This window comes from Urocitellus parryii, unplaced genomic scaffold, assembly GCF_045843805.1.
Source record: "Urocitellus parryii isolate mUroPar1 unplaced genomic scaffold, mUroPar1.hap1 Scaffold_40, whole genome shotgun sequence".
NCBI classification, from domain to species: Eukaryota; Metazoa; Chordata; class Mammalia; order Rodentia; family Sciuridae; genus Urocitellus; species Urocitellus parryii.
Genome location: NW_027553586.1, coordinates 4,550,054 through 4,576,960, shown reverse-complemented (window position 1 = coordinate 4,576,960; position 26,907 = coordinate 4,550,054). Strand labels below are relative to the sequence as shown.

The window sequence follows — 26,907 nt, the reverse complement described above, 5'->3', positions numbered from 1 at the left end:
GAATTAGGCAATAAGAGCCTAATTTCTCTGCCTATAATTCCAATATCATGTTGAATAGAAATGGTCAGAGTGGGCACTCTTGTCTTGTTCCTGTTATTAGAGATTTTTTTTTAATTTTTTATCATTTGTTGTGATGCTAGTTGTGGGCATATCATACATAGCCTTCATTATGTTAAGGGACATTCCTTCTGTACCTCTTTTCTTGAGAGGGTTGTTATGAAAGGATGTTGAATTTTGTCAAAGACTTTTTTTCTGCATCTATTGGATGGTTATGATGTTTTTCCTTAATTCAGTCAATGCAGTTTATCACATTTATTCATTTGCTTATATTGAATAATCCTTATATACCAGGAAAAAATCACACTTAATCTTGGTATTTGATCTTTTTAAGCACTAAATTAATTGTTCTAGCATTTTATTGAGGATTTTTACATCTATGTTCATCTACATTGGCCTGTAATTTTCTAATCTTTTAAAGCCCTTGCCTAGTTTTGGTTTAAGGGTAATACTGGTATATAAAATGAGTTCAGAAGTGTTCCATCTTCTTTTATTTTTTATGGAAAAATTTGAGAAGAATTGTGTCAATTATTCTTTAATTTTTTTTTTAATTACCAATGAAGCCATTAGATACTGGGTTTTTCGTGGTTGAAGGATTTTGATTATTGATTCAATTTCACACCCATTAGTAATATGTTCAGATTTTTTATTCTTTAATATTCAACCTTCCATATGTCTCACACATAACATATATATGTAAATGTTAACCTTCTTGATAAATTGACTTATTGCCTGTTGCAGTTTTTTACCTTGAGTCTATTTCTTCTGGTGCAAGTAACTGCTACTATTTTCTTTTGGTTGGTCTTTTCACATTCCTTTGTTTCCAGCCAATATATGTTCTTAAAGCTACTGTAACTACAAAATGTTTTGTATAAGCATCATGATAACCATTGTATACCCACAAAAAAGCCTCTACTGATTTAGTAATGATAAATGGAAATTAAAGCATATCACTACAAAAACAAATATGAAGTAGTAAAAGATGTCAGCAAGACAAGAAGAATCAAACAAGGAACCATACAACAGAAAGAAAATTAATAATGACCCATAAATAATTATCCAATGAAAACACATAAGTTAACCAAATGGGGAAAAAGACCAGACTCAAATGTATTTTTCCTACAAGTAACTCACTATAGCTTTAAAAAACACATCCCCAGCCCTGAATTTTTTTGTGACGTATATACAGTGAATTGAACCCAAGAGATACATCCCCAGTCCTTTGTGTTTAATTATTTATTTTAATTTTAGGACAGAGTCTTACTAAGTTGCTGAGAGTCTTGCCAAATTGTTGAAGCTGGCCTCAAACTTTCTATCCTCCTACCTCAGCCTCCCAAGTCACTGGGGTTTCTAGCTCCAACTCTGCATATTTCATGTTTTTGATATCACGAGTTATACTTTTATATTGTGTGTTCATTAAAAATTAATTAAAATATACTATTTTTAATACCTTTATCTTTCATATTATAGTTAAAAGTGATTCATGCACAATCATAATTGTTTTAGAGTATTTCAAATTAGACTATATCTTAAATATTTCTTATGAATTTTCATGTTGTTCATATCCTTTTGCTTGAATTTTAAGAACTTCCTTTATAATTTTTAGTGCTAATAAACCCCTACAACTTTTGCTTGTTTTGGAAAGATTTTTTTTTAATCTCTCTTTCATTTCTGAAAGACAACTTTTCAGATAAAATAATCTTGTTTGGCAGTTTCCATCAATACTTTTAGTCTATCACCCCAGTCTGCAAGGCTTCTACTGAAAAGTCTGATGTCTATATAGAAGTTTCCTTGTATGTAAGAAGTTGTTTTCCCCTTGCTCTTTTCAAAATTCTTCTTGACTTTGATTTTGTGACAATTTTATTATAATGTATATTGGTCCAGATTTCTTTAATACTTTAGTTAAGATGCTTTGGGCTATATATATCTAGATATTTATTTCCCTCTCCATTATTTTCTGTCATTATTTCTTTAATTGAGCTTTATATCTTATTCTTTCTCTCTGCTCCTTTTGAATTCTCTTAATGTTTGTGTTGTTTCACTTGATGGTATTACATCATCCACGTAAGGTTTTTTCATCCCTTTTCATTCTTTTTTTCCACCTTTTTCTGACTGTGTATTTCAAATGACCTGAAACTCTCTGTGAAGTCTTTAGTTCAGTCATTGCTCTTCATCTTCAGATTTGTTTGCTTCTTTTTTTATGCTTCCCATGCCTCCATCAGATAACTAATTTTGTACACATTTTCCTGATACAATTTAGTTATCTCTGTGTATTCTCTCAAAGCTCCCTAATTTGAACTAACTGGATTAATTTGAATTCTTTTTCAGGAAATTCATAAATTTCAATTTCTTTAGAGTCAATACCTGGTGCTTTTTTTTGTTCTTCTGTGTCATATTGTCTTTATTATTCAGAATCCTTGTGCCCTTGTTTTGTGTCCGTGTATTTGAAAAGGTCAGTACCTCTTCCAGTTTTTGAAGACTGGATTTAGCAAGAGAAGTACTTTGCTAACAGCTACATTCAGAGAGTTTAGGTCGGACAACTAAACCAGTGGACAGGTCGCCTTGCTGCTGAAGTGTTCTGGCTGGCTGTCCTTGTTTTACTAGCCAGGTGGGCCTGGAAAATGGTTTCATAAGAGTGGGATAAGTTTGAGTGTATGATTGCTGATTTAGTACCTGGACGGATCCATGAGGGCCAGCCTCTTGCTGGGTTTCATTGGGGTATCCCTGACAACTAGTTCCACGTGGGTAAGTCTTTAAACAAATATTTTTGTTTGACAACCAAGTCAATTTCTCTTTCATACGATGCCATAAGCAGTTAACACTATTCTCCCAAACCATCAAGTTTAGAAAAAAAATAAAAATAAAAACCTGTTAAATTTTTTGTTTTGTTTTTACTTTTCCTTCAAACAGAATACTATTTTTTTTGTCTTTATAATGAAAATATTACATTCTTTCCATCCCGTAAATATTGCATTCTACAAATTATTAATGGTATCCTTTAAAATTTGGAACCTCATATTTTGAACAAAATTTGTAAACTGGAAGGTAACTATGAGAGAGCATTCTGGAAAGTGTAGAATCTAAATGTCACATCTCTTGAAAAACAGAAAAACTGGACTTATTTATCTTGGATAAGAAAGAAGATGAAGAGGGCAGATTAAAACAGTTTCAATAGCAGAAGCACTATTATTATGGAATGAATGCATCTTATATTGTTTACAAACACTGTGTTAGAACCAATAAGTGAGATGTATTTTTGAAGTATTTTCTTACAAAGAAGATCATCATAAAGAAAATAAACTTTCAAGACATATGTGTTTGTTTTATGTGCATTGTTATATTTAGGTATCTTTAGCCTTTGGTTTTTATCAACTAATTTTAGTAAATAAATAATCCAACAACTTAAAATAGATTAGGTTAAAGACCAAAAGGATATGAGACACACAAACTTGGATACATGCATATAACTTTTTTAGTTCTTTCTATTGTGTCTGTGGGCTTACCATCATCTATGTTAATAATTATTTGCTGTGAAACCTGAATTTTCCCTGTCTGCTTGCCACTGACTGGAAAACCTTGAAATAAAAAAGAAAACTTGGTATACATGCAGGTGTAGCAAAGATATCCACTGCTGGGTGTTCATATGAACAATTGTCTTCTATGTTGTATTTCTTGTTATCTTTAATTGATTGTAGTTATTACTCTTTTGATGCAGAGCTGGGAAAATTTGATTTAAATGAGTAAGGAATTTGTTTTTCTCATGATAAAAGAGATCTAGATGTGACCATCTATTCCTAGTAATGTGATTTTACAGAAACATGGGGAACCCTGACTTCTTTGTAGATTTGTATATTTTTTGATGCCTCTTGATGGCAAAATGACATCCCTGTTCCCAGTACCACCTCCACATTCATATCCAGAAAGAAAGGAATGGAAGTAAGTAGGGGAAAACAGCATGTGGAAGCCAAGTCTACCTTCTTTTAAAATGTTTTCCTGCCCAGAAACTTCCAAACATATTTCATCAATTTGGCCAAAATTACATCATACGTCATACATATACATCTTAGCTATAGAAAAAACTGGAAATATAGCTATTTACCCTCTTATACTTCTATGAAGAAATGAAAGTTGATCACAGATCCTTTAAGAATTACTCAAGTAGTCATCTTCTACACTAGGGTGTCCTGGAGCTTCTCAGCTATCAACACCATTTTCCTCCAGTCTTATTTTTTGTTTACTTTCATAACCATCTCAACTTCCCTTATCATTAGAACTTCATGGTTAACTTTGTACCCTCTAATGCAGTGTCACAAAGGAGATATTTATTGTGTATTTTAATGGTAAGTTTAATTTCATATATGAGGAGGAAAAAGAGAAACCATGCATCCAGGCATGGTTATATCCTTCTGTGGTGAAAACATGAATTGAATAACTTGATGACGGACAGGCAAACTACAATATATGGGCCAGATACGGTCTACAGGCTGCTTTTGTGCACTCCGTGAGCTCACAATATTTATTACATTCTTAGAGGGTTTAAAAAAATAAGAACATGCAACAGAAATGTACCCTGTATGTACCCTGTATGTACCCTGCAAATTAAAAAAAAAAAAAGATACTATATTTCCTTTTACAGATAGTATTTAGCAACTCCTTACATAGATTTTAAAAAAATAGAAATCTTGTATTTCTATTTTTCTATTTTTTTTTCCTTAGCTATGACATGTGATTTAAGGATTTGATTATATTATCCCAGAATTTCTATTGAAATCATTACTGTTCTTTGAAACTGTATATGTGAGAAAATATTCCAAACTGCCCCCTCCTCTTATCAGGAGGGGGCAGTTTGGAATATTAAACAAATTGCCTACCCATTTCACAGAGAAATTAATGTTAGGACTTGCCTAAAACCACTTACTTAAACTCATGAGCTAAATTTTCAGAGTTTAACTAAATTATACTTTTAATGATTTTAAGTAGTAGTTCTGTCATGTCATTATACAAATTAAAAAAAAAAACAGGAATTCCCAAGTAGAAATATACCCAAGACCCAATGAATTGTATTATAGCTGTAGTGAGTTAAATAAAGAAACAATCTTCCTTGTCTTAATGTTCTTCCATTAAGTGACTAAAACATTAAAGCTAATGATTTGGAAGGAACATGTGTAACAGTCAACTAAAGTTGCTTTATTTTAATATTGTGTATTTTTAAAGTTATTTTTAATGTTATATAAAATCTTTGCCAGAAGTTCATGAAAAACAAGGATCAATTTTGTCTTATTAGTGTTGAACCACCTAATTGCTATAAATGGAAGGAATTTTACAAACCTTCATCCTGTGTGTGTGTGTGTGTGTGTGTGTGTGTGTGTGTCTGTGAGAGAGAGAAACACATGTATCTCAAGGCAATGGAGTTTCATTTCTATTGTTCACATCACCTTCTATTAATGATTAACTGATAATTACCTGGGAGATTGAGACGTTTTACTTTCATGTAAATTATATTTTTTCTATATAAACTCTAATCCTTATTTATGCGTTCTGGAAAATAAAAATGAAGAAAGTGAAATTTAGGGCACTGTCATGTTTTTGGATATTAAGTATAAAGTCATTAATGGAATCAGGATCAACACTGGGGTTTTAAGTCTATAAAACTACAGTGGCTCACTTGCACTAGATTTTCTTTCCCATAGATATGCATATCTCCAAATTTGGTGGATCTCTTAATTTTAAAAAAGTCATGTATTCTAAATTAAGATGAAGGTACATAAAAATAACCCATAAATGTTCAGAATAAACTAACCAAAATATCAAAGCACACTATTGATTTATACCAAAGCCGAAAGTTTCAGAGAATAAAACAAATTCCTTGCATAACTTAAAGTTGTTGAAAATATTTCATTGAGCCAATGTACTACATCAGAAAAAGAGTAAATAATAAACCAGGTGGGGTGGACATGCATGTAATCCCAGCAGCTCAGGAGACCAAGGAGAGAATCACAAGTTGAAAGCCAGCCTCAGCAATTTAGCAAATATTGTGTCTCAAAATAGAAAAATAAAATGGGTAGGGTATGTGGCTCAGTGGTTGAGTGCCTCTGGGTTCCAATTAATGGTACCAAATACACACACACACACACACACACACACACACACACACACATATATATATATATATATATATATATAGAGAGAGAGAGAGGGGGGGGGAGGAGGGAGAGAGAAACCAGAGGTAACATTATGTTCTAACTTATAATATGCCTTAAAATAAATTACATCAATATTCCCTTGATTAAAATAAGTTTCCTAGTTAAGTATTATGAAAATATCTTAAGGCCTTATACAATTGAGCATCAGTTAAAATAGCAAAGGCACGATTGTTATACTATCAATTTGTGGAACATTTTTTCACTTAAAAACAAATTTCACAGCCTTTATCAAACATAAAAGTATGTATGTCATTGGTTCTGAATTTATTATCTAACATTTCTGTGAGAAAAACAAGGAATTCTTTTTATCTGAATCCTGGCCAGGATTGGTTCTGAATTTATTATTAAAATTTCTGTAAGAAAAACAAGGAATTCTTTTTTATCTTGTTTACTTTTAGCCACTGTGTTTCTGTTTATAGCATCTGAAATGCTCTCATCAGAACAAAGTCCCCAGAATTGATAAGTCAAATCTCAGGCAGCTAGGTGACTAACAGAGGCCAGAGTCCACTTGAACTGTGCACAATCACAGAGGTCAAGTTTAGATCCACTCCTTCTGACTATTCCTTTTAACTCTGATTTAACAGCATCTCACTAACAGGATTTACCTTTAAACACCAGAAACATGCATTGTGCCATGCAAAAGGCAGAAGCACTAGATGGGAATCACTTGATGCAAATCCTCTGGAATGATGGGACAGAGTCTCTCTACCCAGCTGTATGGCTGCGAGACAACTGCCAGTGCTCCCATTGCTACCTGGATTCTGCAAAAGCACGGAAACTTCTCCTGGAAACCCTTGATGTGAACATTGTTATTAAAGACCTGGAGTTTGACAAAAAAGGTAATAACTCTAAAAAATCATTTCCTTCTCTTCCAAATAAATAAAGGGGCTAGTCTAAATTATGTCAAATAACTTGTTTTTATGTTATTATGTATATTACAACTATAGAATCATGTTAATGTAGTGCTCAATGCAAATTAATCATACTCAGTAAATGAAAGTATAAGCTATTATTATTACTTCTACCATTTTTAATAAAATCTGCATTATTGCTCATTATTCTTTCCATGAATGGCATTGAAGACACAACTATGTCAGTGGTTCTGAGCCTCAGTTTATTTATTTGTAAACTAGGGATTCTAATAAAATTTGTTCATAGTAATGCTGTCAGAACTCAATGAGATAAAATGGCTTAAAAAGAATATTTTAACATACTGCTCAACATACAGTGGACACTCAAAAAAATAGTACTGATGATTTTTTAAAATTTATCATTGTATTTTTTTATTAGTTAGTAGTTGTATAAAGTTTTGCCCTGAAAGAATAGTTCTCAAAACCAAATGAGGCGTGAACAAATTTACCAGAATTCTTATCAGAAGGGAAGGTTTAAGCAGAAAGGGCATCCTTTTCTCATTCTTTTATCTTTGTCTCAACCTGAGGACCAGGTGTTCTCACTTTTATTAGTAATATTATTTCTGTCTCATTATCATTACTCTTTGTAATACCCTTGCCGGGAATCATAATTACTGTCTAACTTCAGTCTTCACAGAATATTTGGGGATCACAAGTTTAGAGACTGTAGAAAAAGGACTTTGGGTCAAGCCAAATTCTACTTCTTGCACAACTATTTTTGTGGACTCATCCTCAGATGTATTACCTTGACTTGCAAGTGATAACTAGATTCCCTGAATACCTTAAATAGCATTGAGAAATGATGCAACCAGAGAGGACACAATTATTTGGAAGAATAATGTACACTTAGGTGATATTTTCTTTCTATTACAAGGTGAATATCACATGGCCAAATGAGCATTGCAGTGAATTTGAAGCTGATTGTCTGAAGAAAAGATGTTTTTCCTGGAAGGCCAGAGCAAAACTTCAAGAAGAATTGTTTTTGCCAGGTAATCCTGCTACAGTCTTCAAAGCCACTTAAAACCATTACTATCAGTAAGGGTCTTTTTAAAAGAATTATTTTAATCGTACATAATTGGAGAGGGTACTCTTTGATAATTTGATACATGTATAAATTTCAAATCAGGGTAGTTAGTAATTTTATGGTACATACTTATGAGATGCACTATGATATTTTGATACATAAACGTCCAGATATGATCTGTATTTCTATCTCTTGATCATTACTTTGTAAGGATTTTATGGTAAGGAATTTGCTCATCAACAAATTCAAACCCTATGATTTTTAAAAAATAATATTGCCAATTATATAAAATGTTTAAAATGTTACCACTAAAGATCATTTGGGTCAAAATGAAAAGAAGTACAGAGGAGTTCTAAGACATTGAAAATAGGTGGAACAAAAGAATTGCAGCAGACTGTGTCTTTATTGTCTAAAGTTAAATCTGGCTTCTCACTGGCACTTTATAAGTGTTCCCTGAAAAGGAGCAGGATGAACCAGAGGCAGACTTCTCCTTAATAACTTTTTTTTTATGGCTGAAGACTTCCAGCTTATTTATTTATTTTTGAATTTTTAACATTTATTTTTTAGTTTTTGACGGACACAACATCTTTGTTTTTATGTGGTGCTGAGGATCGAACCCAGGCTGCACGCATGCCAGGCAAGCGCGCTACCGCTTGAGCCACATCCCCAGCCCTCTCCTTAATCACTTTGTCTTAGTGCCAGAACAACACAAAAAAGCCAAGCAAGAATTCCTAACCTGGTGTCCACAGATAGAATTATGTGATCAATGCACCCACAGAATGGTGAACACAGCATTAAGTATAAGTGTGAGTTGAGCGTGACTGAAAGTATATGTGTTCATTTGCACACCAGCACATTTGTCTGGAGAGAGTGTATATGTGTCTCAAGGAGAATCTGTTGCCAGAAAAAATATTCAGAAAAGCAGCAGAGGATGGATTCTGTAGAAAAAAGAGGACTTATTTTTGAGCTAATAGACAAAATAAAATGAAATACCTAAAACAAAGAGAAAGATAATTTTAAAGTATAATTGTAGGAGATACAGAATAATAGAGCTAATGCAGAGGCATTCCTGAGGGTGGGAGGAGTGCATGACGTACTCTGCATCTTGAAGATTTGTTACACATGGGTTAAAGGCTAACTATCGTGAACAGGGTGATTTTTGTGTATTTGACAGAACCTTGACTAATACGAACACACTAATGTGACATGTTCCCTTAAACTTTTTCTGCTACTATTAACTAGACATATTGAAAGGCTACCCCTTTCAGCAACCTTGTAGAATTGTGTAACACCTCTGTGGGAACTCTTGAGTCAAACACTAAAAAGAGATTTCACCTTACTCTTTCAAATTCTCAAGAATGTGGTAATTATCCATGGTTTTGAATGCTAGACTTAGAATACATTACTGTGCCTGTCACTAATTAATCACTGCACCAGATAGCTTTACCTTTTCCTGTAGTTGTCAGTACTAGGATATGATATAGTCACCTTTGTCTTTAAGCATAGACTAATCTTGTCAAGAATTAATTTTCTCTGCTTCCTTAGTCTGACCATTCTGTAGATGACAAGGTTTTGTTCTAGTGTTTTGTGTCTAAACCACCAGGAATCCATTTTTCCCTCTCTTCAATCCTGCTAGCTGGTTGAATACACATGAGTATCCAGGGAAAAATGTTTTTTTTTTTTTCTGCTTTCTTCCAATGAGCACATTACTAGATTCTTCAAGGAGTATCCAGTTACACAACTTTATAGAAATTGTCTGGGTCAAATTGTAGTATCTCAAGTGCATTATCTTTTAATTATTTTAGATTTCTTCTGGTACTCAAAGTATTTTTTTCTTAACTGCCCTAATTTTGTAATCCAGTTGGATTTTACTTTCATTTCCTTCAAGTTCTTCTTCAGATTATTTAAGGAAATAAAAGCCAACATTTTATTATTACAGCTTAAGCTTTTAAGCACTGTAAAAGGATATGGTCACCCCCTATTAACATTTCTTGATTGCAGTTTTACAGCTTACATTTCTCATTACTATCAGGCAGTAGCAAAGTAGAAATGATACTACACTCAGTTAAGTAGTGGAAAAAACTGATCACAATGACAGGCTGCAATAACAAATAATATAAGGAGAACTGGCTGTAATGTAGACACTGGAAAATACTTTAATGATTTAAAACAAGATCAGATTTTCAAAATATGTTCCCAAGATGTGCAGTTGGTGAGTAAAAGAAGACACTAATGGTTCATTTTGGGGATATTGGTTCTATGGCTTTTTGCCTACAGATTTTGAGACTCTATTTCATTGCCATTGCATATTTTCAAACATCAGTACTCCAGGGCACCTAAAATTGAGTTACATTTGTGGAAGGATTTTGTTTTGAATCTCAATAGCAATGTCTCCTCCTCTGCTTTTCCTAAGAGTGAGGGCCACAGGATTTTTAAAATCTGGAGTCAAGATGCAGGGCACTGGCCTTGATCTTTTCCTGGAATGAGCTGTTGAATACAAAATTAAAAAGGCAAATGATAATCAGCTGTGGGATGGATTGTGGGACAGTCATGGAACAGACTAACATGGAACAGTCACAGCTAAAAGGAAGATGTGGATAATAATCATTTTTCCTGAATTTCTATTTAGTGGTGTGCCAATTTTGTGCTGGGGAATCTGCAAGAAAATACCAAAATAGAAAAAGCATTTGTGTCCATCCTTTAAGACTTATCATGTCTAGTACAGAACAAAGTCATGAAAACAAGTAAGCAGAGTACATTAAGTATATTGAAGCATGAAGTGAAGGTAAACGGTGACCCAGAAGAAGGAATTTGAGGAGATGAGGTAATGATGCTTGAGCCAGCTTCTGAAGAATTCATCAATTTTTTAGGCAAAGACAGAAAGTAAGGAAATTCTCTACAGAGGGAAAAAAGAAAACATGTAGAAGATCTTTGAAGTGTTAAATAGAGGGATGATTTGGGGAAACTGTTATAACTGTTGGTGAAGTTAAAGCTGCTAGGCAACCCAGGACAGGGAATGGTCCAAACTAGGAAGGGGCTCAAGTGCCCTGCTTGGCCCTCCACCCACAGAAAAGAAAGATTCTTCCTAACATAGAGTCCAGATATCCCATTACATGAGCATCCCACAGATTCTCATCCTATGAGGTCAAAGAAATGAGCTGAAGATCTTTACAGGTTTAAGATCACCTTAATTTTTTTGGCTGAATTTTACATTTTTGGAGTTGAGTCAGTTGATTTTAATAAAATGAATATTATTTCTCAAATGCCTACAAGTCTGTGAACAGCTAAAATGCTTTGCTTTTGTTGCAGTCTCCCCTCCTGCAGTGTGTGTCTTTGTCCCTGGGTTTGCATTCTTCTTATGAAGAGAGTGAAAGGATCAAATTTGCATTGTAGTCCCAGCTGTGTGTTGCATGGACTGTATGTGGAGAGACAGGGAACAGGGACCCATAGCATGGCCTAGGAATGGTACCATCAGAGACAATGATGACTTAAAGGGAAGAAAGGTTGGGGAAGAATTTGTATTCAAAGAAACATATATTAACATATAGGGTGGGAAGTTGGTGGCCCCATTCTCATCTCTATCAAGTAAAAACTTGACTGATAAAGCCTAGCCTATGAATATTTCCAAATACATGGATGAAAATTGAGGACTTTAATAGAATACTAAAAACAAAATTGTATTATGCAATTGTTTTAACTTCTATGAAAAATTTCAATATAATTATACACTCGTTTTTGTGACTGGTAAGCAAGATTGACAGAACTAAACTGGAAAAAAAATACTATATGAGGTACATAAAATGACTGATCTGCAAATACTTATTCTTTTATTAATACTCAGTGTCAAAATAAATGAATGTGTGCTTTTCTCTTTGGTTTTAATCATCTCTTTGAATTGGTACTAAAATATATCAGACTCTGATTTTAATATTTGTTATGGAAAATTGAATTTTAAAAGTTATAATTTAGAGAAAATATCTTTTTTTTCAATTTGAGATTATAAGCTCAGATTTCTCAGGACTCCAGGACTAAGCCCTTTATACAGTCAAAAGAGAACATTTTCCTCTCAATTCTGTATGCCTCTCTTATAGCAGAGCCAGCCTTGGCCATCTACTTAATCCAATGAAAACCCCTCAGTCTATAGCTGTAATCCCTTCCTTTGTTTCAAAAGAACAAGCCACAGAAGTAAAAACTCTCAAGTTACTCTCAGGGCCCTCTAAAATCTACTTGCCTTGCCCACAGCAAGGAAAAACACAGAGCTTTCCTTTCTCAAAGAGAACTCTGTTTACTTGAAGATGAAGATTGTTATTACAGTGTAAAGAACAGGGCTTGTTTGGTTAAGAAGCCGTTTTTACAGAACCTTGTCAAAAAGCAAAAATCATGTGTATATGTATTTAGTTGGAAACTAACACACACAATAAAAATGTCTAAGCCCATTTGTTATTTTATCCCATCTCTGAGCCTTGACCCATCCATTGTTGGGAGTCTTCGATGGAGCGAGGGGAGTGAGGGTATTTATTTCACGGATTACTGTCCTTGGGGATTATAAACAGAGATGGAAGATTTTGTTTTTCATTTCTCAGGCAGCTTTAACATGTTCCAGGGTCTCCAAGTTACCAGGTCACAATGGCTTCTGAACAACCTTGTCAAACAGCTGCAATTGAGCCACAAGGCCATCTCCCAAATATGCTTATCTCCCCCCCAAAAGAGACCTAATAAAAAAACTTTTCTGAGGTCTCCTTGGCTCATGAGCTGAGTCTCCATTCTGTTGAACCTGTTATATGTACAAAAGGCCTCTTGACTTTTAGATCTTTGGAGTTTTGATAGAATATACCTACCTAGTTATCTGTGAGATTACTCTGTTCCTTGTTGATGTCTTTTAATGTGTCCTACTTTTTTTCTAAATTAAATATTATTTTGTATTCCTACTTAATTTCCTCATTGTACTTGGTAAACTTAGATAAAATATCTAAAGGATCCAATGTCCTTCTAAGAGACTGGATTGCCCTTGTTCTGTCAGCCCAACAGGGAAGACAGAGCCTGGAGTGATCTACATTATTATAATAATAATCTAGAGGTTGTGCCCACAATTTCTAGATTAGTGGTCTCTTTCTTACAAGCTTAGCTTACTTTTTTCTATACCCCTGGAATGAGTTTTATAACATTGCCATTTGGATTGAAAATTTAGAATTACGAATTTAGGAATTTATTCCTAAGGGTGACAATTTCAAAAAGTAAAGTTGTATGTTAACTTCACGTTTCCCAAACCTACAGATAAGGTATAAATTTAGCCTGACATTTTTGCTAGAGCCTACATATCAGGAAATTCACTAATCAAATAAATAAATAATAACTAGTTAAAAATTATTTCTTCTTACTTCTGGTTTTACTTTGCTTCTTCAAGATGACAGACTATGAACTATACAACCTTAGTATTGAAGTTGTAGGTATCTTTATCAGATTTAAATTTCTTCTTTTAAATTTCAAGCCCAGACTTTCAAATATGTCCATGGAATAGCTATGTGCTATCTTTTTTGGAAAAAAGAGACAGATTTTTTTTCCCATTTCATTCTGTGGATTTGCCTAATTTTAGTTGAGCAAATTAGAAAAAGTTCTACTCTGATCAGTGAGTTCTCTAACTTTACTGATTTTTTTATCTTGAAATTCTATGTTTGTATCAATGCATAACTTTGCTCTTAATCAAAAGGGCACTAGAGCACTGAGATTAAAGTACTGTGAGCCCTAGGCCTTGATGGATCTGTGACTTTAAGCAACTCATTCAACCTTTCTAAGCTCCAAAATCTATCTGCTTGATAGTATGCAGCCACCTTCTTGATTAATGCAATGCTAAGTGAAAGGCAATGCTGCAGGGTAAGTAGTTACTCACTTAGTTTTCACAGGACTCCCCTGACATGGATATAAATGAACACAGAGCGTAGCCCTGAGAGTTTTCTTAATGCTCTAGACAGTATATTATTCTTTTTTTGAATGCAGAGTCCTATCATAGAAATTCTATCCTCCAGGTGGCTTTCAAGTTTCCATGAACACTGTTGGCACTGAGAAGAATGATATTTAACAGGTTATAGAGGCAAATATTGCACAAGCTGTATCTTATGACAACTTAGTTGGAACCTTTATTTATCATTTCATGCCTGGATTCCTGAGTTAACTAGGCTGTCCACAGTAGGCTTGTACAACTCTGCAGAGTAATGTCCCTGATACACAAGATCATCTCCCCTCCCCCTCTTTACTTTGGTGTCTCCTTGCTTGAAGAATAAAATCTAGCTATCATTTGGGCTATTAAGTCATTCTACAATCTGGCACCCCCTCCACAAGTGTGTGGACTTTAATTCCAGTTCTACCTGCTTCCTGGATTACTTGTTCTACTTTTTCTCTCTGGGCAAACTTCACCTATTCATCTTACAAGGTATACTCACATCCCAATGAAGCCTTTTACCAATTATATACTGGTAGCACTGAAATACAAAGTCATAATATAACAATGGAAACCTACGGTGTTTTTTTAAAATTTTGTTAGAAATTAAAAAGGAAGTGAAAATCTCTGCCCTAGTTTCAGTGACTCTGAGTTTCTCTAGAAAGCTAGGAGATGCTCCATCTCTCCCTGTCTCTCCTGCTTGCACATTCTTCTCCCTTTCCTTTGTATGAGGGTTTTCTCTTAATCCGAGGCATTTGGTTTAAATAATTGCTCTTCAACTTAGCTTTTCTTGACTGAGACATGTAAATAAGTTCCCCACCTCAACCCCAACAATTGTTTTCTATTTTCATTGACCCTACTGGTTACACTCATAACACTTGCCAAATTTTTTTATTCTTTATGTTTTTCTCTCTGCTTCTTTGTTTATACAACCTTTTCCCTTTACAAAGGCAGCTATCACATCAACTGTGTGTGTGTGTGCGTGTGCGTGCACGTGCATTTGATCTCTTGCCCCAACAGGGCATTTGATAAATATGTATTCAGTATAATTTCCACATCATGAGGTAATCACTGGGACTGAGGTATGTACCAGTGCTGGGAGGCTAGAGGATACAGGCATCTAACCCACCTTTAGCAGATTCAGGAGATTTCCAGTAGCAGGGCATCACAGAGGTTGTTGGTGCCCCTCAGCACTCATCCTACACAAGCCAGCACCTTCCAACTGCAAAATTGCCACTTGCCTTCCCTGTATGGGGGAGCATGCTCTGCTTGCACATAGGGAAGACCAGAAAGACCCAGGAGTGAAGAGTGGGTGTTTGGGCCTCTGCATCTCCTTGCACCATAGCTGGAACACCACTAGAGTATAATTCTAGAGTCACTGTATAAGGTCCCACATTGCCAAAAGCCATAACCCACTCACTGAAACTCTTTCCACAGGCTTTCTACTCTCTTGCATCCCCATCTCTTTTTAGTGCTTACAGGACTAACTCTTTAATAAATTATTCATATTTGAATCCTCCTCTCAGGAATACCTCTTAAGAGACAACAAGTAGCCAGAATTTTTGAAAGACACATAGAATTCCCTGAACACGAGGTGAAAGAATATACAAAAGAAAGCAATCTCTCAAATAGTGCTGGAAAAGAGAATCAAAGCCCTATTTCCTTCCTTTCAGGTACCTTTTCTCTAACAGCAGTCAGACTTTGGTTTTGGTAGGGCCCTTTCTCTTGATGCTCTTGATGCCATTTCAGAGCCAGAAGCTTAATTCAGTGCAGGTAGACAGAAGGTCCTAAACTCCTGAAATAACACATTGCAAACCAACATGCTGTGCTCATAAATTTTTAGCTAAATATCTTCTTTGTGTCTTTTCCTTTTTTAAACATAACTCAGGCCCCTGGAATGTGGTGCTTAACCTTCAGAAGGAAACCTGTACAAATGATTCCTTGAAAGCCAGTGTGTGGCCTGTTCATAAATTTTATGATGTGTGAAGCACATGTTCAAGGAAGCATTTATTAGTAAGAGCATTAGTTAAATTAGGAAGAGTGGTTCATACCTTAAATGTGCCATCATTTTCCATTCAGTTTATGTATTCATACCCAAGCGTGAAACTTAAATTTGTTTTTAATGTATTCTCTTGGCAAATGATTTACTCTGGTCCGATATATTTTCTTTTGGCTCCTCTGATAGTTAGGTTTTGCAGTTGGTAGGAAATAGGAAAATGTTCTTAAATTACTCTTTCAAGGTTAAAGTTTTAATATTGTGTGCAGATATCACAGAATAATTTACCCATTAGAGTTAATGAAATAGAGTACTACTACTTCTCTCTGAAAATTGGTGTTTTATATTCAAGAGAGCATGATGAATTTGGAAACTGGCTAGTCACAGGACTGTCTCTAAAAGTCACCTTTAGTATAACACAATGTTTGAGTGGTTCATATTTAGTAATAGGTTCTTTGATGGGCTGTATCCCTCCGTTTTGGATGTTTGCAAAGCTCCTGCAAGGGCATTCCAAAATGAGAGCTATGGTTAAAAACATTAGAAGTTCTACAGAACTTAAAAACTATTGCAACTGTATTCTTGACATTAACATTCTGAAAGCTGTATGTTATTTATAATGTGGTCTGTGCTGTATATTTTATTGACAGGCTTGTTTCTTTCCAGAGTCTCTGATATGTGAATATGCTTAATTTTACATATCTAAAGAGTAACATTTATTACAAGAATCCAAATCTTTCCATATTGCTAAAATTAAAAATAGTGGAGTTTTGTGTGTATGCATTATTTTATAATGGAAAAAATAACTCATATATAAACAAAAATTCTTGCAAAGGTGTTATAAAAAGTATATTCTCAAGAAAAGAAGAAAACATGCTATAAATATAATAGTATGTCCCTTAAACAGAGTTTTCTAAAATATACAAATAAGTCATAACACAAACTCAAAAGTTTTAAAAACAATTAGATCTTGTGAAAAAACTTTTAAATCTCTGTTTATTGTAGCTTACTATCACACAGTCACTGAAACTCTCTGAAAGGTGATACTGGCCTTAAATAAAACCAAAAAGGAATGGATCAGTGAAATACATTGGCATGAATTAAAGAAGCTAACGTTAGCTGATTTTTAAATGTGCAAAGCTTTGGCTCATTTCACAAAAGGTAAATAGTGATGTTGTTGCAGGGTTGTGCAATGAGCCCTATTCCTAATGTTTTCTCTGCATTTAAAATTCTGACAGGGAGCCAAGGTTTAACGTTAAATACCCATGATCAAACAAGTTCAGACAAAGTGTTCCTCATTTAACTTTCCCTGCTTTCTGTATTACCTAGTAGACTTCCTTTATAAAGGTAGGACAAGCTATGGACATTTAGACATAGGATTCAAAAATGCCTATGATGACAGCACTTCAAGGTATCAAGTGTTTATGTACAATTTTTGAAATTACATACCTGGGGACCTGTCACCTGGATTTGACCAGCTCTGCAAGTCATTAGCTATGTGCCTTGGACACCTAGTTCATTTGTTATAGCAAGGGAATTCTGAAAGCATCCACCCCATGTATTTGTTGTGGAGCTAAAAAAAAATGTTTTTAAAACTTGTAGCACTGGGATTACTCTTAGAAAGTATTCAGCAAATATTAAGTATTTTTATTGTTATTATGGGTCTACTCTGTGCGAGGCACTATGTTAAATGCTCTGCATAATCTCATTTCATGGTCACAAAAAGACCTACAAGACAAATATAATTGTCCCTGATTTACAAATTAAAAAACTGAAACTCAGAGAAGAGCCCCGAAAACTTGCTAGTAAGAACAATGAATAAAACCCATATTAGGACATCCAAGTTCTGCCCATGCCTATATGTCACCAGTCATATGTGTCAATTTAAATTTATTTAAAATTTAATAAGGTAAAAAATTAGTTTTTCAATTTCATTAGCAGGATATCAAGTCTCAGCAGCCATTGGTTGCTAATAGTTATGGCACTGGATAGTGCAGATAATAGAATATTCCCATGAATTCAGAAAGTTCTAATGAACATCACTATAATCTATACCAGTCTGTCTAGGCTGACTTACAATAGCAAAAAAATGTGTTTTCTAAAAATTATAATAAATTTTCCTTAATAAGTTAGAAAACCTTGGTGATAAAGATGATGAATTTGTTATAGATACACATACAGACGGTAGCTAATTCCATCCAACAGGCTGCATAAGAATGGAAAACATGTATTTGCACAAATTAGCACCGTGCCAGAATACTAGAAAAACCCTCAGTGGTAGTATAGGCAAAATTTTACCCAATGATAAAAAATAATGGTGATGGGAAATCTAAAGCCAGTATGAAAATGCCAAATGATTCTCTAACATTCATCCAGCTCTAGTACTATGTGGATCCCTAATTTTCTTCTGAGAATCACTAATGTAAAAATGTTCTCACATTTTCTTTTATATTTCTGAATATAGTCTGTATAGAAATTAACTTTAGAAGGAAGATGGTGACTGGTTATCTACTCCCATAACACTGATATTTGCCCCAGGAAATTTTTCTCCTAGCTGGAAACCAAATGACCTTCCTAGACAGGCAATCAATATGTAATACACATGACATTTATCATCTTCTTTTTGCAGACCTTTTTGATTGACATCAGATATTACAATGTAGGGCTTAAAATGCAATGAGGAAATGGGAGTGTTAAAGCAAACAACCACATAATTTAATATTCAAAACAAAGCCAAGTAGATTCCTCCTTTGAACAGAGTCTCTTTCATATAAAGCCAACTCTGTTTGACTTTAGAAGAAGAAATGCTTGAGGCATGAAGGAACACACCTGAGTAACTTCATGCATGTAAAAGAATAGTTGTCATTATAGAGAGAGTTTTAGATAAAGATCAAAAGACCTGATACCTCTTAAACATTCATCAACTATGGTATCTATCCTATTGTGTTTTTTATTTATATATTTTTGTTGGAACGTTATAATGGTGATGTCTGTTCTTACATTCTCATATATACACACAGCATAACCATATAATCTGGTCAATTTAAATCCTCAGTGGCTCTCTTTTCTTTCCCTCTTCCTTTCCCCTGAACTCCTTCCACTACCTCTACTGGTCATACTGTGTTTTAATTGTTAGCTTCCATGTCTGATTCTACCATAGACTGTGAGCTCCTTAAAACCTACTGCCTACCCATAGTTGATTGTGACATGGTAAAATGTTGGGTTTATTGAAAAGACAAGTGAACAAATAATTATTGGGTAGCTAATATGCTCAAGAGATGCCATCCTACTCTGAAAAAAAAAACAATTAAGGTAATTATTCTGAAACCTCCATACCTCATGACTTCTATTGGCTCATCCAACCTTCTCTGTTTTAATGCAACATGGACCATGCTTTCCTTTGCCAAGGTGACTTGGTTACTATTTTGGTTAGTCCCACAGAGAGTAAAGAGTTAAAGTGAAAAATTAGGAAACAGTAACTAGGTAACTCTTTGACTTGCTAAAATGATATAGTAAGTCACTTGAGCCTTTAGAATCTCTTCAATACTAAAGAGAATTAATGCATCTGAATTAATGTATCTGCCAGGTAAACTTAGTTTGGAATTTAGATCTTGAAAATTCTAGTTTATTATGCAAGCTTTCATGATTAACAACCCAGAAACATTGGCAATATATGCATTAATCACTTAATTTGGACTTCCTGAATAAACTCACCTACTCATTCCTGCAAATGTCCTCATACAGCTAGCTGGTTGAAGAAGGAGGAGGAGGAGGAGGAGGAGGAGGAGGAGGAGGAGGAGGAAGAGGAGGGGGAGGAGGATGAGGAGGAGGAGGAGGAGGAGGAGGGGGAGGAGGAGGAGGAGGGGGAGGAGGAGGAGGAGGAGGAGGAAGATGAGGAGGAGGAAGAGGAGGAGGAGGAGGAGGAAGAAGAAGAAGAAGAAGAAGAAGAAGAAGAAGAAGAAGAAGAAGAAGAAGAAGAAGAAGAAGAAGCAGCTCAATAGCTGGCCATATCTTTGCACTACTGAAGCTACTGATTCCTGAAATAACTCCTAATTCTGAAGAGCAAGCCATGATGACACCAAAGAGAAAATGATTTACAATTCACAAGTACAAGTGGCACTGACCCATTCTCCATTCTGAAACTGAGGGCTCTGGAATTGGTTTCCATAATGTGGTATATTCCTTAGTTAGAAAAGGGAGTGCTGCCCAGGATAATATTGAGATAATATGTTCTAATTCTATCACTTGTTAGGAAGGTTTGCATTTCTAAGGCAATTTCCTTCCCAAGAAAGGAAGAAATGATATGGATTAGCTAGCATTTGGTCCTTCCTGAATTAGTTGTTAGTATCTGAGGTGTTTCCCTTGGAAAAATTATATTTCCTCAGTGCTCCATTTCCTTTGGCAAAGCCTAGTTTGCAAATCAAATACTTTTTACATTTGTTTTTCATTATGTTTTCACAGATCAACATTTTGATAAGTAATTAATTATCAGGAAGGAGAGGGTTAAGGAAAGGCATTTGACTTTTATATCCTGCATATCACCTCCAAAGCCATCTATGCCTCCCAGGAACACACCTTCATCTTTCCTTCACTATGAACAACTCTCACTGACTCCAAAGAACAACATGATCCCAGAGACAGTCTGATAGCTTTTAATCAGGTGAAATAGAGAAAGAAAGGACTATACCCACCCTCCTAACAGAATAAGCATATGATATTCTAGTCCACCATTCTGATTTTATCATCCATTTGGAGTTAAGAAATAGAACTTAGCTGTTAACACTCACAGTGTCTCAGGGTCACTTCTAAGCAGTATCCTGGAAGGGAATTTCTAAGAACATAGTTAAACAACATTCCCTCAATAAATGTAGTATGCTGAATACTGATTATGTGCCAGACACAGTTGTAGCAAGAGGCATGGCTCCCAGGAAGCAAGGCCTGGTGACAGGCATTTCTGGTAAAACTAGCATTTAGTAATCTCCATGATCAATTAAAGATCAACTCTAGTGATCTAGTCCCTTCTCTAAGGTTCCTGCCTTATATTAAACCAATGTAATCTCATATGATTTCATTTCTTTAATTCACAGAACATCAATACTGGGATTCAGAGCTCCAGCTACCTACTCTAAGTTTTGAAGATGTTTTAAAAAATAATGAACATGCATACAAGTGGCTCTCCAGCCTTAAGAAAGTAGGCATTGTGCGACTCATCAGAGCATCTAACAAGCAAGGAGAAGTAATAAAACTTGGGAAAAGGATTGGTTTCCTCTATCTCATATTTTATGGGTGAGTTACCAGATATTTTGTATTGTGCCATCACAAAGACAGTTTGATATATTTTCCAAAGCGGGTACTCATTTGGTTGAAAATACAGTAATGTCCATGTTGTCTTAGGAAGCCACATGGAAAGAAGAGTCTAAAAGAAGAATTTCTCTGAGAATGACTAGAATTTTTAAAGAGCCCAAAAGATCAAAGACCTCAGGTAACAAAGACATTAGGCTAGTTACAGGTGGTATATTACTCAATCTTCTGTAACAAAATACCAGAGAGTGGGTGATGTAAACAACAGGAATTAATTTTTCTCATAGCAACTGGAAGTCCAAGATGAAGGTAGTGACTGACTAGATTAGTTTATGGTAGGGCTTCTTTTACTGGTTTTCACCTGATTCTCTTGTTTTTCTCCATGTGGCCTTTCCTCTGTACACAGCATACTCCTACTGTTCCTTCCTCTTCTTATGTAGACAACAAGTCTTATTGGATTAGATAATACCCATAAAATATTATTTAACCTTAATTACCTTGTTCAAGGCCCTATCTCCAAATACATTGGATGTTTGGGTTCTGAAGATGAATCTGAAGGACACAATTCAATTCAAAACAGGTAGGATGAAAGATTATGTTTCTCTAAGACTTTTAAAAAGCACTCAACTTCATAAATGTTAAAGTTGATTAAAGTTCTACCTCTCAAGATTTGGCACAAAATAACATTGGATCCTAAGGAATTGAAATCAGCCACCAGATGTAAAAAGATAAAATTAACATCCAGAAAATTTAGCCTATGTGCTTTAATATAACAGGAAATATAATTAATTTTAACTATGGAATAAGAAGCTATTTTCATAAGAATTTCCTACAAAGTAACATTAATTATGACATATCTGAAAGGCAGGGGAGTGGGTTTAACTGAATTTCTAAAGTTAGGGTGAGCACCTCATGCAAGATGGATACAATTATTTTTGGACTCAGAGCATTGGAAGTAGGAGAGACCGTCAAAATCCAAAGGTCGCAAACTGGTAGCACAAAATCTGTACTCAGATATGTTTGGTTTGGCGCACATGATGTTGAAAGAAAATGGAATTAGTTGTCAACACTTAAAAACTGGAAGTCTTTAAATTTATATGGATCTGCCTTTTTCTTGAGAAATCAAATCTAGCAACAACTGAGCCCACAAGCCAGCATATGAACAGTCTACCGGACACAATTAGAGGCTGTGCCTGGAAGAGTTTGCCAAACACCACCCCATCCCAGGCCTTAAGAGCCTTGCTAACATTTGAATTTGCCACCCCAACCTAGAGTAAGACATTGTTTTAGATTTTTTTTTTTAAAAAAGGCAGCAGAGGGGCTTGGGATGTGGCTCAAGCGGTTGCGCACTCACCTGGCATGTGTGTTGTCTGGGTTCCATCCTCAGGCATCAGAAAAATTTAATCAACTTCCTTTAATAAATTATGCAAGTTTATTAATGGCAGAACATTCTATCTACCATGTTGAGACATGAACAACCTAGTCTCCATCTCCTTCCTAAGAATTTGTTTATTCCATTAGTATATTTACATCATATAAATTTTTTTTGCATCCCCTCCATCTGCAAGAATTTGGGCTGCCATAAAAATTACATCACTAACAACAAAGGAAATGGGAGAAATATACTTGAAATCATTAAGAACTTCAAGTGTATTATTTCTCTGATTCTTACAAGATCTCTGAAATAGATATTACCCACCAATTCACTGACAAGGAATCTGAAACCCAAAGAATTCATTTGTAACCCAAGTAATAATAAAGGAATGAAAAAGTGTAAATTTGGGCTTTCCTCTTCATGTTTCCAATGTTAATATATAAAGAATGTACATGGAAAAGGTGTATTCGGTCACTATAATTAAACCAAACACTTCAAAATAAATTTATATCATTTAGTTTTTATTTGCTAATAACACTTTTGGATATATTCCAACACATTGCACAATTTTATAACAATGAGCAAATTCAGGGGCTCTTTTCTGCAGTTCCCTATCTCCACCCATCCATCCACCCATCTCACTAGAGCTCAGAATCTTAGTCCTGATTTGTGATTTGTCTTTTGTTTTGTTTTGTTTCTACAGGTCCTATAAAAGGACTGAATAACTTGGCCACTATCTAATATTGTGAAACTTATTGGAATAAATATTAAAGGTCTGTTTTCAAAACAAATCAGACCTCCTACTACTATTTCATTCCCTATATCCAGGGCTTTCCCATATAACCAACAACGTTGATCTGCCCCATCTCACCTTCCACAGATGATCAGATTTCTTCCCAGAGTCTTTCAAACAATACACAAGCAGACAAATGCCTTTTTTGCCACATGACTCCTAATTCCACCAAGGATTACCAAAATTTCTCTCTCTCTTCTCTTCTCTTCTCTTCTCTTCTCTTCTCTTCTCTTCTCTTCTCTCTCTCTCTCTCTCTCTCTCTCTCTCTCTCTGTCTCTCTCTCCCCCCCCCATTTTTCTCTTTCACATTTTTAATTCTCTACCTCAAGAACTTAGAAAAGAGTTTTGTTGTTACTGCTGTTGTTTCTTTGCTTATTTTTTGCTGTTAAGAGAATGAAATATGTGAATATTTTCTCCAGAGTCATCCCTTTTTTCTTGTCCTCTTCACAGTAATGTGGCAAAGTGATATTGAGATTTGGGTAATATGCAATTTAAAAGAATATCAAGGAATATCCCTTAGCATGCTAATGTCCCTTAATATTCTGAATTAGATAAAAGAGGGGGTCTCAATCAGGACTGAGTATTGGAATAACCAGTTTTTAAAAGTCACACATCTGGGTCCTATCTCCAAAATTTTTTTTTTTAACAGGGCTGATATTTGATCTAAGTAAATTTGATTTGATTTAAAAACCAAGCAGATGAGCCACAAGCAATGGCATGTGCCTTTAATCTCAGATACTCAGGAGGCTGAGAAACAAGAATCACATGTTCAAGACCAGCCTGAGCAATTTAGTGAGATCCTCTCTCAAAACAAAAAGTATAAAAGGGGGCTAGAAATGTAACTCAGAGGTTCAATATCTGGTGATGAAAACAAAAACAAGAACAACTCATCAAGTAATTCTCACGTGCAGCCAAAGTTGAAAACCTCCAAATGAAAGGAAGGGTTACTTCAAGGGTTATTTAAAGGCAGATCTCAATTGCAATAGAAGTTGGGTGTTTTACGTTCTTTGAACTCTTAACTCCATGCACTAAATAGCATGGATCAAGTTCTTCTTTCTATGTTGCTTATGTCTGGGCATGGCTTTTCTTTATAACAGAATTGACACCTGCTATAAACAAGATCACTATCTTTTAGATATTTGTTTCTCTATTGTAAATTGTTTTACTCTTGTTTGAAAAGCAACTGGCTGATGAGTGAGCAAATTGGACAAATAAATGAAGGCAATAAATAATGTAGAAGAGGGACTATCAAATATAGAAGAGGATCAGAGAAAGGAAAGTGAGAGCAAGTTCAATGAAAACTTTGCTTTTCATGCAAATTTGTCAAGGAACTTTCTGAGGGTTCTTGCTTAGATGCCAAAAACAATAGTAGCTTGATGTAGGTATCAATTTCACATGCCTCCTAGGGAAATGAATACTCATCTTCTACTTTTCCATTCAAATAGCTACTAGTTTGGGCTGGGGTTGTGACTCAGTGGTAGAGTGCTCCCCTAGCACGTGTGAGTGAGGCCCAAGGTTCTACCCTCAGCATCACATAAAAATAAATAAATAAAATAAATATATTGTGTCCAACTAAAAAATAAATATAAAAAAACAGCTACTAGTTTGGAGAATTTTAAATGCATGGGTCCAAAATGAGAATAGCTATTTTTAGTTCTTGGCTGTCAACTCAATTGTTAAATGTTTGATTGGAAGAAAAAACAAATGTGATTTTAGAATTTCACATAGTATTCATGTAAATGAGGCAAGAAATAAGTGTTTTGTGAATAAATGCATTTCTAGATATTTTTAAAGAACTATAAAAAAGCAGATTAATACAATAAGTATTAGAGCATTTCATAATCATAAACTTATGTTCAACTAGATCAAAATGGAAATAGATTAAGGAAAAAAAGCACACATCATTTTCCACATCTGCATTTTATCAGATGCTTGCCATTATTTTGTCATCACATCATCTAGGCAATATTTTTTTTTTCATGCAACCATGTGAAATTCTTAGTAACCCTAATGCCTTGATTTTGAAAGCTATCCCGGAATAGAAGTAAAGAGCTAGTAAAGAAAATTCCACTCTCAATTTTGTTAAATATTGATCATGAGAGTAGTATGTATAAAAAAAATCTACCTTTTTTAGAATAATTTAAACCTTTGGTTTGCAGTAATGTAGTTTTTACAGAGTGGAGTAAAAATTCTCATCCCATTTCTTCCCCTTCCCACTTAAAAAAAAGATAACAAAAACTTTCTGAAGCCCTTTTGGGAAAGGTGATATTGGTGAAAAAAAAATATCTGAATTTTGTAACATGATTTAACCCAATAAGTAGTCACCATAAGCTATCTTCTATCTGTATACTGATATCTTCAATAACTACATCAAGTATGCATCCTACAAATTAAACACTCCACCCACACACCATAAAAAAAAAAAAACCACTACGATTGCTCCCAAACAGAATTTTTAAAAAATACATTATGTTTGGGATTTTGTTCTAAAATAGGGCTGAGTCTGGAAATGGTGGTCTAATCCAGATCATGTCTTTAGTATTAACTCAATGCAGGGGGAGTTATCTGTCATGAAGTTTTAGTGAAAAGAGAATGCATATGTGCTGAGATACTGAAGACTTCCATTGGGGCAAAACAATAAAAATTCTTTTCTTAACATTGTTAACCTAAGTCCTCAGTTCAAAATTAACCTTATCAGCAACTCAAAATGACTTCTTCATCAAAAAGTTGAGTGGATGAAAATCACCTTTCAACCTTAGCTAGAAAAACTGTTTTCTTCCTAGAATTGAGCTCAGAAGTTCAGATTTGCTTTTTTTTTCTCTAAGAATGTATGATTGGCTGGTGCAAGCAATTTGCATTGTTAATACATGGTTAATATGTGTAGCACAGGGCTTGAGTGCTAAGAATAATGGGGGGAAAATGAAAATGTTCCTTCTGAAATGTTAACTTTAAGAATCATATGAAGAAGGCAAGAGACAGTAACTAAAGGGGGTAAAAGAAAGTAAACATACAGATCTTGGTAATTGTCAAATTTTATCTTGTGGAGCATTACACAGAAACTGGACAATGGCTTATTACTTATAAGGCCACAAGCTGTCGTAGAAAAATATAAATAAATACTTTGGAATTCTTCTTTCCAAAAGTTTGGGAAAGAATTCAGGACTGAACAGCCCAAAGCATCTGCATTGCATTACTACCCAGAGAGCTGTCTGCAGAACCAACAGGGAAACAAGTTTAATCATGGATTTACTGAAAGCTATTTGTAGGTGAGAAGTAGACTTAAGCTCTTTATGTAATTTCCCAGATCACTCAGATT

At 34.8% G+C, this 26,907-nt stretch overlaps 1 protein-coding gene across 1 annotated transcript in view; it reads left to right on the top strand.

Annotated features, from left to right (window-relative positions):
- The first annotated feature begins 6,882 nt into the window (after positions 1-6,882).
- Positions 6,883-26,907, top strand: part of LOC144252323 (gamma-butyrobetaine dioxygenase-like) — a 36,325-nt gene continuing 16,300 nt past the window's right edge. The window contains exons 1-3 of the mRNA XM_077794724.1: positions 6,883-7,098; positions 8,043-8,160; positions 21,211-21,409. Coding sequence (XP_077650850.1) covers positions 6,883-7,098; positions 8,043-8,160; positions 21,211-21,409 — 533 coding nt within the window. The remainder of the gene's footprint in view (positions 7,099-8,042; positions 8,161-21,210; positions 21,410-26,907) is intronic.